The 17,516-nt window shown below is 33.2% G+C and overlaps 1 protein-coding gene across 7 annotated transcripts in view; it reads left to right on the plus strand.

The window, feature by feature from the left end:
* The window catches only part of sdk (sidekick cell adhesion molecule), a 435,466-nt gene that overhangs the window by 278,346 nt on the left and 139,604 nt on the right, over positions 1–17,516 (plus strand). For all 7 annotated transcript variants that reach the window (XM_075302955.1, XM_075302954.1, XM_075302956.1 and 4 more), the window contains one exon: positions 1,624–1,725. In XM_075302955.1, the coding sequence (XP_075159070.1) occupies positions 1,624–1,725 (102 nt within the window). The remainder of the gene's footprint in view (positions 1–1,623; positions 1,726–17,516) is intronic.

A 17,516-nucleotide genomic window follows, 5' to 3' on the forward strand; every position in this document is an offset into this window, starting at 1 on the left:
TAAAGAGGTGTGCCGAAAACGGTGAGTATCGGTCCATATTTTAGTATAGCCCCCATAAGAACGATCTCCCGATTTAACTCCTTGGGTTTCTAGAAACCGTAGTTTTTATCTGATTTGCCTGAAATTGTAAATATTCTGGTATTTTAGGCTCACAAAAACGTGTATCGGATTAAATTTTTATCGGTCTATTTGGTAATGCCTCCATATAGACCTACTGCACTTCTTGAGGGTGTAGAAGGCGCACTGATCATGAAAATTGCTTGAAACTCAATGTAAAATTTCCAGATTTTACTTCAACAGATTTAAGATTTCAAATCAAGACGTTATTTTATAATTTTCTTGCACACTTACAAGAGATGTTAATGATTCCACTAAAACTCAAACAAAAATGGTTCTTATAAATCCAGAATCTGATATGGTCCTCATAGGTGAAATCTTTAAATTTATCTTCGGGAAGTGTCCTTAAGTCCTCAAGCCCTCCTGAAATTTCAAAGGAAACCCTAATATTTGGTTCATGGTGGTGGGTATTTAAGATTCGGCCCGGCCGAACTTAGTGCTGTATATACTTGTTTTTATAATAATTTTGATTTAACGCATTCTAACACTTGTCTAAAACGTTTGACCTCGAATATTTTCGAAAATGATCGAATTTTCTAGAATGGATTTAGCATTTTTACGGCAAAATATGAATAATTTGTACCATTTTATCGATTCTTACTTTTTAAACGATTTAATAAAATAACGAAAAATTACCTATTAAAAATATGAAAGCAAACGAGTAATAAAAAAATTGAATTAAAAAGTTCCAGTGTAGTTAAAATAATTAACTTTTTTGTAAGGACATTTCTTGAAGTGTTTTTAAAGTTGTGCCTTTATTGTTTTGCAGGGAAAAAGTGTAGAACTACATTTTGTCTGAAGTCTGATTTGTTATTCATTTTTATAAAATAAAACATTAATTGAACCTATAACTTCAATCTATCAATTTTTAGACCACCCGTGCGCCTTCTATGGTAAATAAAAATTCACATATGGATTTTAAGGACATGAAACCTTTGACCGCACAGCAGGAGAAATTTGCTGCTGGGAATAATTCACATTTACAATTTACCTTCTTTTTTTATATTAAACACCAACAGTTTGTTATTTGTCCGTTCCCCTACTTTTCATCAAATTTTGTCTCTCCTTAACTTCATATTTTCGAACAGTTTAAGTTTTTTTAATATTAAACAGCAATAAAAATAAATAAATAAACTAAATTTGTTTTTCACACTCTTCCCATCACATTTTCATTTATTATTGCAAGTTATTACTATGACAAATTGTTTATTGAACTCTAACATACACGCACACACATTCATTGTTTATTTAATTTAATAATAATACCAAATAAAATATTTATTGTAGAACGTTTGCACACAAACAACTGTAATGCTACGACAACCATAACTCTAAATGTGGCATTGCCTCAAGTTGTGCAAAATGTGTTAATTATAGTATTACAATTGTTGTTGTTGTTCTTGCCGGTCGGTCGGTTAGTTGTTTGTTTATTTATTTGTTAATAAACTAATTTTGTTTGCTTCGTATATTTATATATATATTTTTGTTTTTCCTGTCTCATTCCAGATGGTCAACAAGTACAACCGCCTCGTTTTACCACCCAACCATCATCATCAGGTTCCATAGTAAGCGAAGGACGAACGAAAATTCTACAGTGTCATGCCTTAGGTAAGTTCAAGTTTTGTTGACACACCATGGCTAGATTTTTTTATTTTCCTAACAGACCATCATTGCTGTTGCTGTTTTTTATAGTAGATGAGCGGTTGGTTTATGGGAAGTTGGATATCTTTTAGGCATCGGTTTCTGTTTTATTTGTGTTTTTGCCTTCTTGTTTTTATGACCCTTGGGAGGTGGCTAAAAGGTCAACAAGAAGAAGGATGCTGGAGTTTGTTCTTTTTCTGGTTTCTTTTTCACTTTTTTTCCTTAGAATCGAATTGAAAATGATGCGATACCACAAGGAAATAAGGAACCAAAAAAAAAAAAAAAAACAATTTCATCTCTTGATAATGATCCGGAAAAATAATAACATTTTTTTCCGTGATATGATTTCTTACAAACTTGGATTTTATGGGCTTTAATATGACCTCTTAACTTCATTTCCATGATAGCTCTTGAATGGAATACTCTTTTTGGTTGTTATACTTCAATTTTGGGGTTTATGGAAAATACCATTTTATTATTGTAGGCTATGGTGGAATTTAAATATGCCTTTGCGGGTCTAGTATGTCTTTCTATAGAATACAAAAATAATTGTGTTGATAAAAGATTGTCTTACAAATTAACTAATTGATATATTTAATGATTGAGGCCAATGGGGCGAAAGCTAAAATGTTTAAATTTAATATTTGGGTTGACCTCCAAATGTATAGCTGTGCTATTCACAGCAATTCAATATGATAATGTAGTGGTAATATCCTAAAATAAATCTTTATAAATTTGGCAAATTTTCAATTTCATATTACTTATCCGAAACCATTGAACTGATTTTTATACCCTCCACAATAGGATGGGGGTATATTAACTTTGTCATTCCGTTTGTAACACATCGAAATATTGCTGTAAGACCCCATAAAGTAACCCAGAATATGGTCGTGGTGAAATTCTGAGTCGATTTGAGCATGTCCGTCTGCTCAAATCACGCAAACTTCCGAAAGAAACAAGCTATCGACTTGAAATTTGGCACAAATAGTTGTTATTGATGTAGGTCGGTTGGTATTGCAAATGGTCCATATCGGTCCACTTTTACGTATAGCCCCCATATAAACGGACCCCCAAATTTGGCTTGCGAATCCTCTAAGGCTAACGACAGAGTGGGAGCGAGAAGCGTTGCTATGATATGGCGCTATAAACCTTGTGTGCGTTTTCTTATGGTGTAACGCAAAAGATGTCAGAGTAAATGCGTAGCTACAAGCGAGACGATGCTAGTTTGAGCGAGAAAGCGTGTTGTTTTATGTTTTATATGTTTTATAGCAAGAACTCGCTTTGTCTCTGTTTGAGTTTCTTTTTGTATTTTTTGATTTTTCCGGTATTGGGCTGTATTGGGTTCATTCTTTTGACATCTTGTTTTGCATTTCCATGAAATTAATCATTTTGCGACCAATATTTGTGAGTTGTGAATAAAAAATATAATAATAAATATTAATAAAATTTAATCTTACCTCAATGTTAAATATTATTAGTTTTTCGGCGGGGAGTATTGTGGTTTTTCATAAAATTTGACCAATTTTTCTTTAGTTTATGTTCTATTTTTTTTTTTTCAAAATGTAGTCAAATGTCTTAATTGACATCCTGGTATAATTGAAAGATTTCTCGGGGTGGTTTCTAAGTTCGTAGTACAAATTATGGAATTCCTCATTATTTTTTCTATTTTTGTTTATTTCATGAATTCCGTTCTTTCTTGCAAAAAATGCGTTGAAAGTATTTCGCGACAAGAAAAATTCTTCATTGGAATACATTTTACGGAAATAAACACCACATTACGCCTGGTCCACATCGGTCCATAATTATATATAGCCCCAGTGGTGCCAACTATTTTTGGCTGAAAATCGTCAGTTTTAAAAATATTTTTCGTCAAAATCGTCAATTCATCCCAAAGAATTCGTCAAAAAATCGTCACCTATAAAACAGCTAAAAAAAGATTTAGAAACAAAATAAAAGTTTTATTCAAACATCTGAGGTATACATATATTGTATTCACAATAAAGCTGTAATATAAAAAAAGGGTTTAATTCATTTTAGTTACATGAATAATGCCGTTAAAATCTCTAATTAACCCCTATTTTCATGAAGCTCCGTTAGTGCTACGTTAGCTAACGAACTTTTAAACCGTTATATCTACATATCTGTCATCTTGCGTATATATGCCATATGCCAGTTAGAAACTTAACTGCTGAAAAATTTTCAGTTAAAGTTAACCGGAGAAAAAATACTTCTATTTTTCTTTCTGTTAACTGGCAGTTAAAGCCTAACGGAGCTACATGAAAATGGCCGTAAGTCATATAGTTTCCAGTTTATTAAACGGCGATTTAGACAGAAAAATGTCCTATTCTCCAAGCGATTTTAAATCCTTATTACTTGCTCATGTATAATTTTTATTATAATTACTATTATCGGTAATGAATAAATAAATAAGGTGACTTTAACTAAACTGGCTTCATAGCAATCAGAAATATTTAGCTTTAAATAGTTTTTAGACAAATGAATACCTTGCAATGTTTAAGTTTCAAAGGGATTCCGAATTTTAGGTTTATTTATATTGATTGCTTGGAAATTTCTTTCTACATTGGAGACGGCTACATATAAATTGTCATATTATTGAGATTCAAAATAACTTGTTTACATTACAACTTATGAAAATCGTCGACTTATAACTACATCACTTTGAAAAATCGTCAAATCGACATAAAAACCCTTAAAAGGAAACACTTGATTCGAGCATTTTAAAAAATCGTCATCTCATAACTACGTTGTTTAAAATCGTCGTCAAATCGTCAGAGGCCAAATTTACCATCAAAAATCGTCAAAATGACGAAAAATCGTCAGAGTTGGCACCGCTGTATAGCCCCCATATAAACCGATCCCCCGATTTGGCTTGCGGAGCCTCTAAGAGAAGCGGTCCGGTTGAAATTTGGTACATGGTGTTAGTATATGGTCTCTAACAACCATTCAAAAATTGGTCCACATCGGTCCATAATTATATATAGGCCCCATATAAACCGTTCCCCCGATTTAGCTTGAGGAGCCTCTAAGAGAAGCAAATTTCATCCGATCCGGCTGAAATTTGGTACATGGTGTAAATATATGGTCTCAAACAACTATGCAAAAATTGGTCCACATCGCTCAATAATTGTATATAGCACCCATATAAACCGATCCCCCGATTTGGCTTGCGGAGCCTCTAAGAGAAGCAAATTTCATCCGATCCGGTTGAAATTTGGTACATGGTGTTAGTATATGGTATTTAACAACCATGCAAAAATTGGTCCTCATCGGTCCATAATTATATATAGCCCCCATATAAACCGATCCCCAGATTTGGCTTGCGGAGCCTTTAAGAGAAGAAAATTTTATCCGATCCGGCTGAAATTTGGTACATGGTGTTAGTATATGGTCTCTAACAATTATGCAAAAATTGGTCCACATCGATCAATAATTAGATATAGCCCCCATATAAACCGATCCCCCGATTTGGCTTGCGGAGCCTCTAAGAGAAGCAAATTTCATCCGATCCGGCTGAAATTTGGTACATGGTGTAAGTATATGGTTTCAAACAACCATGGAAAAATTGGTCCACATCGGTCCATAATTATATATAGCCCCCATATAAACCGATCCCCAGGTTTGGCTTGCGGAGCCTTTAAGAGAAGAAAATTTCATCCGATCCGGCTGAAATTTGGTACATGGTGTTAGTATATGGTCTCTAACAATTACGCACAAATTGATCCACATCGGTCAATAATTATATATAGCACCCGTATAAACCGATCCCCCGATTGCTTGCGGAGCCTCTAAGAGAAGCAAATTTCATCCGATCAGGCTGAAATTTGGTACATGGGGGCTATATATAATTTGGTGTAAGTATATCGTCTAAAACTACTATGCAAAAATTGGCCCACATCGGTCAATAATTATATATAGCCCCCATAAAAACCGATCCCCCGATTTGGCTTGCGGAGCCTCTAAGAGAACCAAATTTCATCCGATCAGGCTGAATTTTGATACATGGTGTTAGTATATGGTCTCTAAAGCCCATGCAAAAATTGGTCCACATCGGTCTATAATTATATATTGCCCCCATATAAACCGATCACCAGATTTGACCTCCGGTGCTTTTTGGAGAAGCAAATTCATCCGATCTGGTTGAAGTTTGGTACGTAGTGGTAGTATATGATATTTAACAACCATGCCAAAAGTGGTCCATATCAGTCCATAATCATATATAGCCCCCATATAAACCGATCCCGAGTTTTAGTTTTGGAGCCTCTTGGAGGAGCAAATTTTATCCGAGTCAGTTGAAATTTGGTACATTGTGCTAGTATATGGCCGTTAACAACCATGCCTAACTAGGTCCATATCGGCCTATAGTTATATATAGCCCTCAGATGAATCGATCCTCAATCACACAAAAATTGGTCCATATCAAGTTCATAATTGTATATAGCCCCCATATAAGCCACCCCCATATTTCAATTCTGGCTCTCTACGTATCGTGCAAAAAGTCCATATCGATTCGTAATTATTTGTAGACTTACCTATACATACCTTTTTTGTCTAATATATACCACGTATGGAATAACTCACAATTTAGAAAACGATGTTAAGAAGTTTTAAACTACCACAACCCAAGTAATTCGATTGTGGATGACAGTATTTCGTAGAATTCGGCCTGGGGGAACTTACGGCCGTATATACTTGTTTAAAACTATACTCTGTAATTTTTTTCAAATTCACAATAATGCAATGTGGGTATACATATATACATTTTTAAAATTTCTACCATTTGTCCACATGTCCTTTCCAAAGGACTGCATTTAGAAGCAAGAAATATTTATATTATACGTTTTCTCTCTCCGTTCCATATTACTTTTTCGTAATGAAATATAGTATTCAATATTTGTCCTTGGTTCTCATGTTCATACTTGTAGATTTTTTTCCATTTTAGTATTTACTTTTCTTCTACTTCTTCTACTCCAATTTCTGCTCGAAAGCCTATAAGAAATATTGCAATGTTAAATGAAAATATTTCAAGTGTAAACTTTGTGTTGAAATTTCGTTTTAATTACAAATGTCTTTTTAGAAATTGAAGCCGTAGGATATTAACTTGAAACATGGCGACAAAATTTTTAGATCGAATTAAACAAACTGTTTGTAAAATAGGGGGAGAAATACAAACCGTAATCTAAGAAGGTCAATGATATATTTAAAAAGTATTTTCAAAAAGGGTTATGTGAGTAGCAAGGAAAAGTATTTGTTTCAATACTGATTTTATGTAATTTAAGAAATTTTCAATGGTACAAATAAGAAAGGGATAACGTGGAATATAATTTAAATATTTCAAAGATTCCTATGAATCATATAAATTTCCAAATTGTGGGGGGATAAAACGCGAACATAACAGGTTGGCTGATAAGTCCCCGGTCTAACAAAGAAAAACAATTTTTTTTTTTGTCAAAATTCGTTTTTATTATTCAACATAGTTCCCTTCAAGGGCGATACAACGATTATAACGAACTTCCAATTTTTTGATACCATTTTTGTAGTACTCCTTAGGTTTTGCCTCAAAATAGGCCTCAGTTTCAGCGATCACCTCTTCATTGCAGCCAAATTTTTTCCCTGCGAGCATCCTTTTGAGGGCTGAGAACAAGAAAAAGTCGCTGGCGGCCAGATCTGGAGAATACGGTGGGTGGGGAAGCAATTCCAAGCCCAATTCATGAACTTTTGCCAGCGTTATCAATGACTTGTGGCACGGTGCATTGTCTTGGTGGAACAACGCTTTTTTCTTCTTCATATGGGGCCGTTTTACCGCGATTTCGACCTTCAAACGCTCCAATAACGCCATATAATAGTCACTGTTGATGGTTTTTCCCTCCTCAAGATAATCGATAAAAATTATTCCATGCGCATCCCAAAAAACAGAGGCCATTACTTTGCCAGCGGACTTTTGAGTCTTTCCACGCTTCGGGGACGGTTCACCGGTCGCTGTCCACTCACCCGACTGCCGATTGGACTCAGGAGTGTAGTGATGGAACCATGTTTCATCCATTGTCACATATCGACGGAAAAACTCGGGTGTATTACGAGTTTACAGCTGCAAACACCGCTCAGAATCATCAACACGTTGTTGTTTTTGGTCAAATGTGAAGCTCGCGCGGCATTCATTTTGCACAGAGCTTCGGCATATCCAAATATGGATGAATGATATGACCAACACGTTCCTTTGATATCTTTAAGGCCTCTGCTTTCTCGATCAACTTCATTTTACGGTCATTCAAAATCATTTTGTGGATTTTTTGATGTTTTCGTCGGTAACCACCTCTTTCGGGCGTCCACTGCGTTCACTGTCCTCCGTGCTCATTTCACCACGCTTGAATTTTGCGTACCAATCAATTATTGTTGATTTCCCTGGGGCAGAGTCCGGAAACTCATTATCAAGCCAAGTTTTTGCTTCCACCGTATTTTTTCCCTTCAGAAAACAGTATTTTATCAAAACACGAAATTCCGTTTTTTTTTTTTCAAACAAAAGTTGCTTCACAAAAGACGCTCTATCTCACAAACTAATTGACTTACATGCGTCAAATTTTGACACGAATCATTTGAAGGTTGGTACTATATAAAAATAATATGCATTTAATACTAGCGACGCCATCTATGTGTCAAACCGAGGACTTATAGGCCAACCTGTTATTGCAATAAAATGTAGATTAATTTAATTTATAAATATTTAAATTCAACTGCAAAATAAAATTTTCATTGAATTTATTACCAATTGCTCGTTTTAATTTAAGGGTTTAACAGTTTTAATAACTGCAGTTTTTGATTTTATTAAATTTTTTAAAGCTTCTATTTCATCTACCTTAAATTCGCCTTCAGCAAAATTTAGAAGTGTGGATTTTGATATTCAATGAGCGTTGTAGTCAACATGTTCCCTTTCAACCCATACTTTCATTTGCTGGATGTTAGATTTCATTGTTTCAAATTTCTTTTTGGTACTGTTTTGTTTTATTGTTTACTTGTTTTTTTTTTCTCTCGTTTTCTTTAAACAATAACTGCATTTAAAAGCTTTCTTATATTGTTGCAATCAATGGGAGAAAATGTTTTAGCAATCAGAAAATTCAAACAATAGGACCCAGAGTATTGGCAGCGGTAAAAACAGTTGTACGGTAAAAACTTGTAGAACGTCGTTATTTTTCGTTGACATAATTTTCCCGTCAACGACAATCATTATAATTGTGTTCCCATTTCTATTTTCTTTTAACTACTCTAGTAAGTGAAATACTTTTTAAAGTTTTTTTTTTTTGCTCCTATCCCATATCCATAATGGAAGCCTGCAGCATAAGCTTATAGTCAAGAGTTGTATGATAGTTGCAATGACTTTCAATAGGGGCAACATTTATACACCCAGGAGAAAAAAAAACATAATTTTATAAATGTTACTATAGTTACGGAATAGTTATATTTTTTTGTAAAAGCAAATTAAAAATATCGAAATATTGAATAGAAGTATATAAATTAATAAAATTATGTTCAACTAAAAATAAGAAAAATGATATTAATATAAATAAATTAAATCAAATTTATTTCATATAAACGTATATAAAACATAATCCACAACCAGCAAAAATGTTCCTATGGGAGCAGCTCAAAGTAATACTGAAATAAATATTGTCGTAAGGCCAAGGATTTCATGTGCTTAAAATACGAATCCAAATTTTTTTAGCACATGTTATTTCTCTGGAATAATTTTTTTTCCTTGCCCAAAAATAGATGAGTCGTTTGTGCTTACACACAAAAGAAAAAAATTATTTTTTGTCTTCAATCACGAAAATTATTGAACCAGTTAATTTTTAATTGAAATATCTTCAATCCCAGAAATGATAGTATCAATTATAAAATGTTTCGAAAGTCACTTAAAAATGTTAATTTATCCAATTAAACAATTAAATGATACTATTAATTTTTGTGATTGATTTTTGTTTCAATTAAAAAATTTGTTGAATCAATTAAATTTTTATTTGAATACTTTTTAAAACTCAATTAAGACATTAATTGGACAAAATTTATTGAAATTTTTTTCTGTGTATAGTTAAGTGTTTGGACTTAAAATTTGGTATTCTAAAATGAAAGAACATTTCGTTATACTAAGATCAACTTGGCTTTAATAACAGGTTGGCTGATAAGTCCCCGGTCTAACAAAGAAAAACACATTTTTTTGTCAAAATTCGTTTTTATTATTCAACATAGTTCCCTTCAAGAGCGATACAACGATTATAACGACCTTCCAATTTTTTGATAACATTTTGGTAGTACTCCTTCGGTTTTGCCTCACACTGAAAAAAATATTGTCGTGAGGTCAAAGATTTCATGTCTTTAAAATACGAATGCAAATTTTGCTTAGCATAGAAGACGCATTTCTCTAATATAAAGTCTTTTTCCTTGTCCAAAAGTCGATAAACTTTTCAATGAAGTCGTATTGTCCTTATAATTAAGTGATTTGATTTAAAAATGGATATCATAACATGAAAGAAAAAATGTTTGGGCTAAGGTCAACTTGACTTTAATAATTCAGAAAAATTCTTTAAATTTAATGAAATTGTCTTTAAATTTGTTGTCTTTTTGCATCTTGGCTACAAAGACAAAAATCGTTCAAATATAGGACATGTTTTTCAATACTTTATTTTAAAGACGTTGTTTACTTGAAATATACCATAATTTCTACTGGAAATCGAGTCTTAATTTGGAAAATAAAGTTATCGTTAATTCGTTTCTAAAGGACTTTTATAGCATATGAAGAAAAAAAGCTGAAAAAGCGAAAAATTAAAATTTGCTTCCTAGAAGCAAGTACACAAAACCTAAATTTAAAAGAGAATTGTGTCTTAAAAGTATCCTTATTTGTATTCTCCGCTTCTTTGGCTCGGAATCAATACCAAATTTTTTACAGTAAAGACAAAATCTTTGGAACAGGGCATGCTTTTTTTTTCAGTGCAAAATAGGCCTCAGTTTTGGCGATCACCTCCTCATTGCAGCCAAATTTTTTTCCCTGCGAGCATCCTTTTGAGGTCTGAAAACAAGAAAAAGTCGCTGGGGGCCAGATCTGGAGAATACGGTGGGTGGGGAAGCAATTCGAAGCCCAATTCATGATTTTTTGCCATCGTTCTCAATGACTTGTGGCACGAACAACTCTTTTTCTTCTTCATATGGGGCCGTTTTGCCGCGATTTCGACCTTCAAACGCTCCAATAACGCCATATAATAGTCACTGTTGATGGTTTTTCCCTTCTCAAGATAATCGATAAAAATTATTCCATGCGCATCCCAAAAAACAGAGGCCATTACTTTGCCAGCGGACTTTTGAGTCTTTCCACGCTTCGGAGACGGTTCACCGGTCGCTGTCCACTCAGCCGACTGTCGATTGGACTCAGGAGTGTAGTGATGAAGCCATGTTTCATCCATTGTCACATATCGACGGAAAAACTCGGGTGTATTACGAGTTAACAGCTGCAAACACCGCTCAGAATCATCAACACGTTGTTGTTTTTGGTCAAATGTGAGCTCGCGCGGCACCCATTTTGCACAGAGCTTCCGCATATCCAAATATTGATGAATGATATGATCAACACGTTCCTTTGATATCTTTAAGGCCTCTGCTATATCGATCAACTTCATTTTACGGTCATTCAAAATCATTTTGTGGATTTTTTTGATGGTTTCGTCGGTAACCACCTCTTTCGGGCGTCCACTGCGTTCACCGCCCTCCGTGCTCATTTCACCACGCTTGAATTTTTTTCAATTATTGTTGATTTCCCTGGGGCAGAGCCCGGAAACTCATTATCAAGCCAAGTTTCAGCTTCCACCGTATTTTTTCCCTTCAGAAAATAGTATTTTATCAAAACAATAACAAAAGTTGCTTCACAAAAGACGCTCTATCTCACAAACTAATTGACTTACAGACGTCAAATTTTGACACGAATCATTTGAAGGCTGGTGCTATATAAAAATAATATGCATTTAATACTAGCGATGCCATCTATGTGTCAGACCGGGGATTATCAGCCAACCTGTTAAAGACAAAATCTTTGGAACGGGACATGTCACCGTATGTCCCTTTTAAGTTTTGTTTTTATGTTATGTTACAAAACAGACTAATTTTTTCTCGAGTGTATCTAAAGAAATATGTACATATTTAATTAGTTAATGGAGTTTTCTACCAATGACAGTGTTAATGATGATAGTTTGATTTAATATAGACTTAATTATAATGTATAATTTCAAAATGGAGGAAAAAATACATGCAGCATGAACTCATTCTAAGAACGTAACGTTTTGTGGCTAAAGAAAGAAAACGTATTCAGGTCCTTGAGGAAAAGTTGTTTGAAAATTAAATTAAATTACTTTTAAACATTTAAATAGTTGGATATTTAATAAGCATAAAAACTAGGTTAGTGTTGTTTTCTTTTATGGCATTTGACTAAAATTTTCTCATGTAGAAATTTAATTGGAGGTCAATAATTCATATGGCTTTCATGAGTTAATTATTTAAACTTTACATAAGTGATATTTAATAATGCTTCAATTGCTTTAAATAACGTAATAAGATTTTGTCGCATTTAACTTCTGAACAAATTTTATTTTACCTTAATTTAAAACTATTTCAATTACATTAAATTTTAGTTTAAGAAGAGTCAATTAAAATGCATTAAAGTAATATTAATTAACTAAATTAATATGAATAATTGCATTAATAGGAATTTAATTTAAAAAATAAATTTCAATTCATTTCTTTTAAATTAATTTAATTTAATTTAAGGCTTTACCGATACTCCCATACAGTTCATGTCTGGGTCGCTAGTGTATTGCACAGGTTAGATAAATCTATAATTAAATTAAAACAATTCAAAACGAGAACACTAATTTTCAATGACAATTATTATAGTGAAACAAATTAAAGAACAATAAATATTTCATTACTATAGTTGTTCAAACTGGGCTTTTTGGTCAATTTCAATATTTCTATATTTCAAATAAATTACATTATCATATCATAAAAATTAATTGAATCAATTAAATGTTTAATTAGAAAAAAATTTTAATTGACATTGGTGATTGATATTGTCATTTATGTAATTGAAGAAATTGAAATTAAAACGTAAGTTTTATGTACAAAAAAAAATCTGATTCAATCACGAAATTAATTGATCCATTTAATTTGTATACCCTCCACCATAAGATAGGGGGTATATTAACTTTGTCATTCCATTGCTAACACATCGAAATATTGCTCTAAGACCCCTTAAAGTATATATATTCTGGGTCGTGGTGAAATTCTGAGTCGATCTAAGCATGTCAGTCCGTCCATCTGTTGAAATCACGCTAACTTCCGAACGAAACAAGCTATCGACTTGAAACTTGGCATAAGTAGTTTTTATTGATGTTGGTCGGATGGTATTGCAAATGGGCTATATTGGACCACTTTTACGTATAGCCCCCATATAAACCGACATTTGGCTTGCGGAGCCTCTTAGAGAAGGAAATCTCATCCCATTCGATTGAAATTTGGTAGGGGGTGTAAGTATATGGTCTCTAACAACCATACAAAAATTGGTCCATAATTATACCTATATAGCCCCCATATAAACCGATCCCCAAATTTGACCTCCGGAACCTCTTGGAAGAGCAATATTGTTGAAACTTGGTACATGGTGTTATTATATTGTCTCTAATAACCATGCAAGAATTGGTCCATATCCGTCCATAATTATATATAGCTCCCGTATAAACCGATCCCCAGATTTGACCTCCGGAGCGTCTGGGAGGAGCAAAATTTATGGTTTTGGAGCCTCTTGGAGGAGCAAATTTCATCCGATTCAATTGAAATTTTGCTTTTTGTGTAAGTATATGGACACTAAAAACCATGCAAAAATTAGTCCATATCGGTCCATAATTATAATAGCCCCCATAGAAACCAGTCACCAGATTTGACCTCCGAAGCCTTTTGGAGTAGCAAATTTCATCCGATTCAGTTAAAATTTAGTACATTGTGCTGGAATATGGCCGCTAACAAACATGCCAAACTAGGTCCATATCGGTCTATAGTTATATATAACTCTCAGATAAATCGATCCCCAATCACACAAAAATTGGTTCATATCGGTTCATAATTGTATATAGCCCACATATAAAACGACCCCCATATTTCAATTCTGGCTCTCTAATTACCGCGCAAAAGTCCATATCGATTTATAATTATTTGTAGACTTACCTATATATTCCTCTTTTGTCTAATATATACCACGTGTGGACTAACTTACAATTTAGAAGACGATGTTAAGAAGTTTTAAGATACCTTGCCATCGGTAAGTATTACCACGACCTAAGTAATTCGATTGTGAAGGGTACATAAAATTCGGCCTAGTCGAAGTTACGGCCGTATAGACTTGTTTTAATTGAAATGTCTTCAATCACGAAAATGATAGTTTCAATTAGTTTCAATTGGGCATAAAAATATTTAATTAAAAAATTAATTTATTTCATTGCAAGATTTCAATCGATTTAATTATGAATGTAATGGATGTTGATTGAAAAAAATCAATTAATTTTTAATTCATTCGATCAAAAATTTAATTGATGTCGATTGGAAAACTCATTTTTTTAATTGATTCAATTAATTATTTAGTGAAACTTTTTAAATAAGTCAGTTAAACAATTAATTAAGTTTTGCAATCAACATCGATTAAATTTTGTTTATTGGAACAATTAATTGTTGAATAAATACCACGAAAATGTTCACTCATTTTCTCAACTAACTTTGTGTTCTTAGTTTGATAAAAAAAAATTATTGTATCAATTAATTTTTTAATTAAAGACGTAACTATTTACAATCACTTTCTTAATTGACTTTGTGTTTTTATTTTCTTAAAAAATATATTGTATCACTTATCTTCCTCAGTAATGCTGGTGACATTTCCGAGTGTTTCAAAGCTTCTCTAGTGGTTTCACTGCAATGTGGAACGCCATTCAGACTCGTCTATAAAAAGGAGGTCCCTTGCCATAGAGCTTAATATGGAATGGGTCAGAACTCAGTGATAAGAGAGAAGTTCACCACTGTGGTATCACAATGGACTGAATAGTCTAGTATCAATTAATTTTTTAATTAAAAATTTTAAAATTGTCAATCATTAACCTAATGGACTTAATTCATCTAGTTTGATTAAAAAGTTAATTGTATCAATTAATTTTTTAATTCAACTCTTTCAACTTCAATTTAATTTTTAATTTGAAATATTTTGGTGATATTTTTTTCTGTGTAATTTTAACTCTCAGTTATAAAAAGTACAAGATAAATTTAGGACATCCAAGCTAAACTTCTCATTACCAAATAGTTTTGGAGCTAACTGAAGTAAAAATTGGTTTCTATGAAAATGGAAATATTGCTTACTGTCTCATTTCCTATGGAGAAAGTATTTCTTTGCAGCAATACCAAGATTTAACTTGTAAGCGCGGACGAGATATAAAGAAACAATAAAGTTTCCTAAAATAAAACCACAGATCGGTGATGGTAAGTAATTATTCCCAAGCACATGGGTATGGTACAATAGCTTTTAGTAAGCAGTTTTTCAACACACAACTTTTTCACCAACCAATTTTTGCTGGGATTTTCAATATGTGTTTAAATGAAAAACTTTAGCATTTAAATTTTTAACCGATGTGTGAGTTAAACATTCACATATCCATTGTAAAGTAGGGGAAGGGGGCAGGATATTATATGAATTTCCGTTTCAGCATTATAATTTCAGATATGCACCGTTTAAACAAACAAAAACTATTCAAAATGGTTTTTAAATTCTTAAAAAATTCCAGCATAAATCTCTTCTTCTATGGCTCTCCAAATGCTGTAATATCAGAATTCATTGTAAAACTTGAGGAATAAACTTGTGCTTTCATGTAAATAATTTCAAATTATCTATGCAAGGATTAACTTGTTTTTAAGTTATTCCCATGGCAAAAAAAGTTCTCATCTCCGAAGAACTCTGATAGCACTACCCTGCTGCAGGCAAGCAAACAAAGAGAGCAAGGAGTAAGGCATATGTAATGGCATTGGAATAAAAATTCCAAATATCCCAAGAGTATAAGTTCATTGAGAAGAAAATCAAAAGTATCATAAGAATGCAAGAAACTGAATTCGTAAAAACAAGACGTATCCTTGAATCAATAGAAAACTCATAAGAAGAACTTTATAGGCAAGGGACATGTGAAGGCCAAGACAAAAAAAAGTGAAGCAGAAATTTTGCATGAAACAGAAAGCTGGAAAATTCGTTATTTGAAATTCATTATTTGGCAATTTTCGAAAGAAGATGTAGGGGAAAAACATTTCCGTTTCCATGATATCATCCTTCATATGAACATCTGATGTAGATTCAAGTGCATTACTTGGAACATCACTCTTTGTAGCTGTAGTGGAATTCCTGCAGGACTTCAATATATGACTACATAACGTTGGGCATCATTGCTTCGAAGAGTTTTGTCGTTGGATATCTGTAGGCCTAATGGAAAATGGATTCATTGAAAAAAAAAAGATTTTTCCTTTAGGTATGCAATTAAAGTAAAGAGTCATTTAAATTTTTTTGCGTTTGTATATAGTTCTTACATTGTAAGCTCTTTTAGGGTTTTGGGCATTTTTCCAAATAGTTTTTTACACTTATTTTTTTCTTTTTCTTTCTTTTCTTTCATAATGCGTTATAGTTGTCTTTCCTAATGCGTTATCAAATCAATGGGATGTGCAGCATATCAATGTTCGATTAAATTATTGGGTTGATTGAGTTTGATATCATCATCCGTTTGTACCACATCCAAATTGGGTTTCAGATTCCTTAATAGAGGAAACAAAATCGTAATTTTTGTTCAATGTTGTTGTATAATGTCAGCTGAAAAACGCCAAATTACTATTTATTATACGCTCTAACTCATCCTTTTCATCATACACAATTCCTCCAAGATATGCTTGAATACTGCATTTTGTCTTCAACCCATGTTTTTTACTTATCATATCCTCAATACACAACCTATACCTCTGCTCTCCGTATTCGCTTCTAAGTGTCCAGGCATGTATCCCACAGTCCTGCCCATCATACCACTGCTTCTTGTTACAGACATACTTATGGCGATTTAGATTCTATTAAAAAGAGAACCTTTTTGGAAATTAGTTTTGAAACGACTTCTTGAAAACTTTTGGATTTAGGATCCCTCTCAATTTTATAAATTAGATCATGATGTTATTTTCTCTAATCAATAGGTATAGAATATTTGAAAGACTTAAAAAAATGTCAGCAGCAGAACTTAGAAGAGACACAATTGTTTGGTGATTTGTCGAAACTGAGATTGAGCCTTTGTATGCAAAACGGACATGCTAACAATTGAAAATCGGAGGTTAGATAGCTAGATAGGTTAGGTGGCAGTCCGATGTATCAGGCTCTCTTAGACTATTCAGTCCATTGTGATACCACATTGGTGAACTTCTCTCTTATCACTGAGTGCTGCCCGATTCCATGGTAATCTCAATGACAAGGGACCTCCTTTTTATAGCAGAGTCCGAACGGCGTTCCAAATTGCAGTGAAACCACTTAGAGAAGCTTTGAAACCCTCAGAAATGTCACCAGCATTGCTGAGGTGGGATAATCCACCGCTGAAAAACTTTTTGGTGTTCGGTCGAAGCAGGAATCGAACCCACGACCTTGGGTATGCAAGGCG

Source organism: Haematobia irritans, chromosome 3 (genome assembly GCF_050003625.1).
Source record: "Haematobia irritans isolate KBUSLIRL chromosome 3, ASM5000362v1, whole genome shotgun sequence".
Classification (NCBI taxonomy): domain Eukaryota; kingdom Metazoa; phylum Arthropoda; class Insecta; order Diptera; family Muscidae; genus Haematobia; species Haematobia irritans.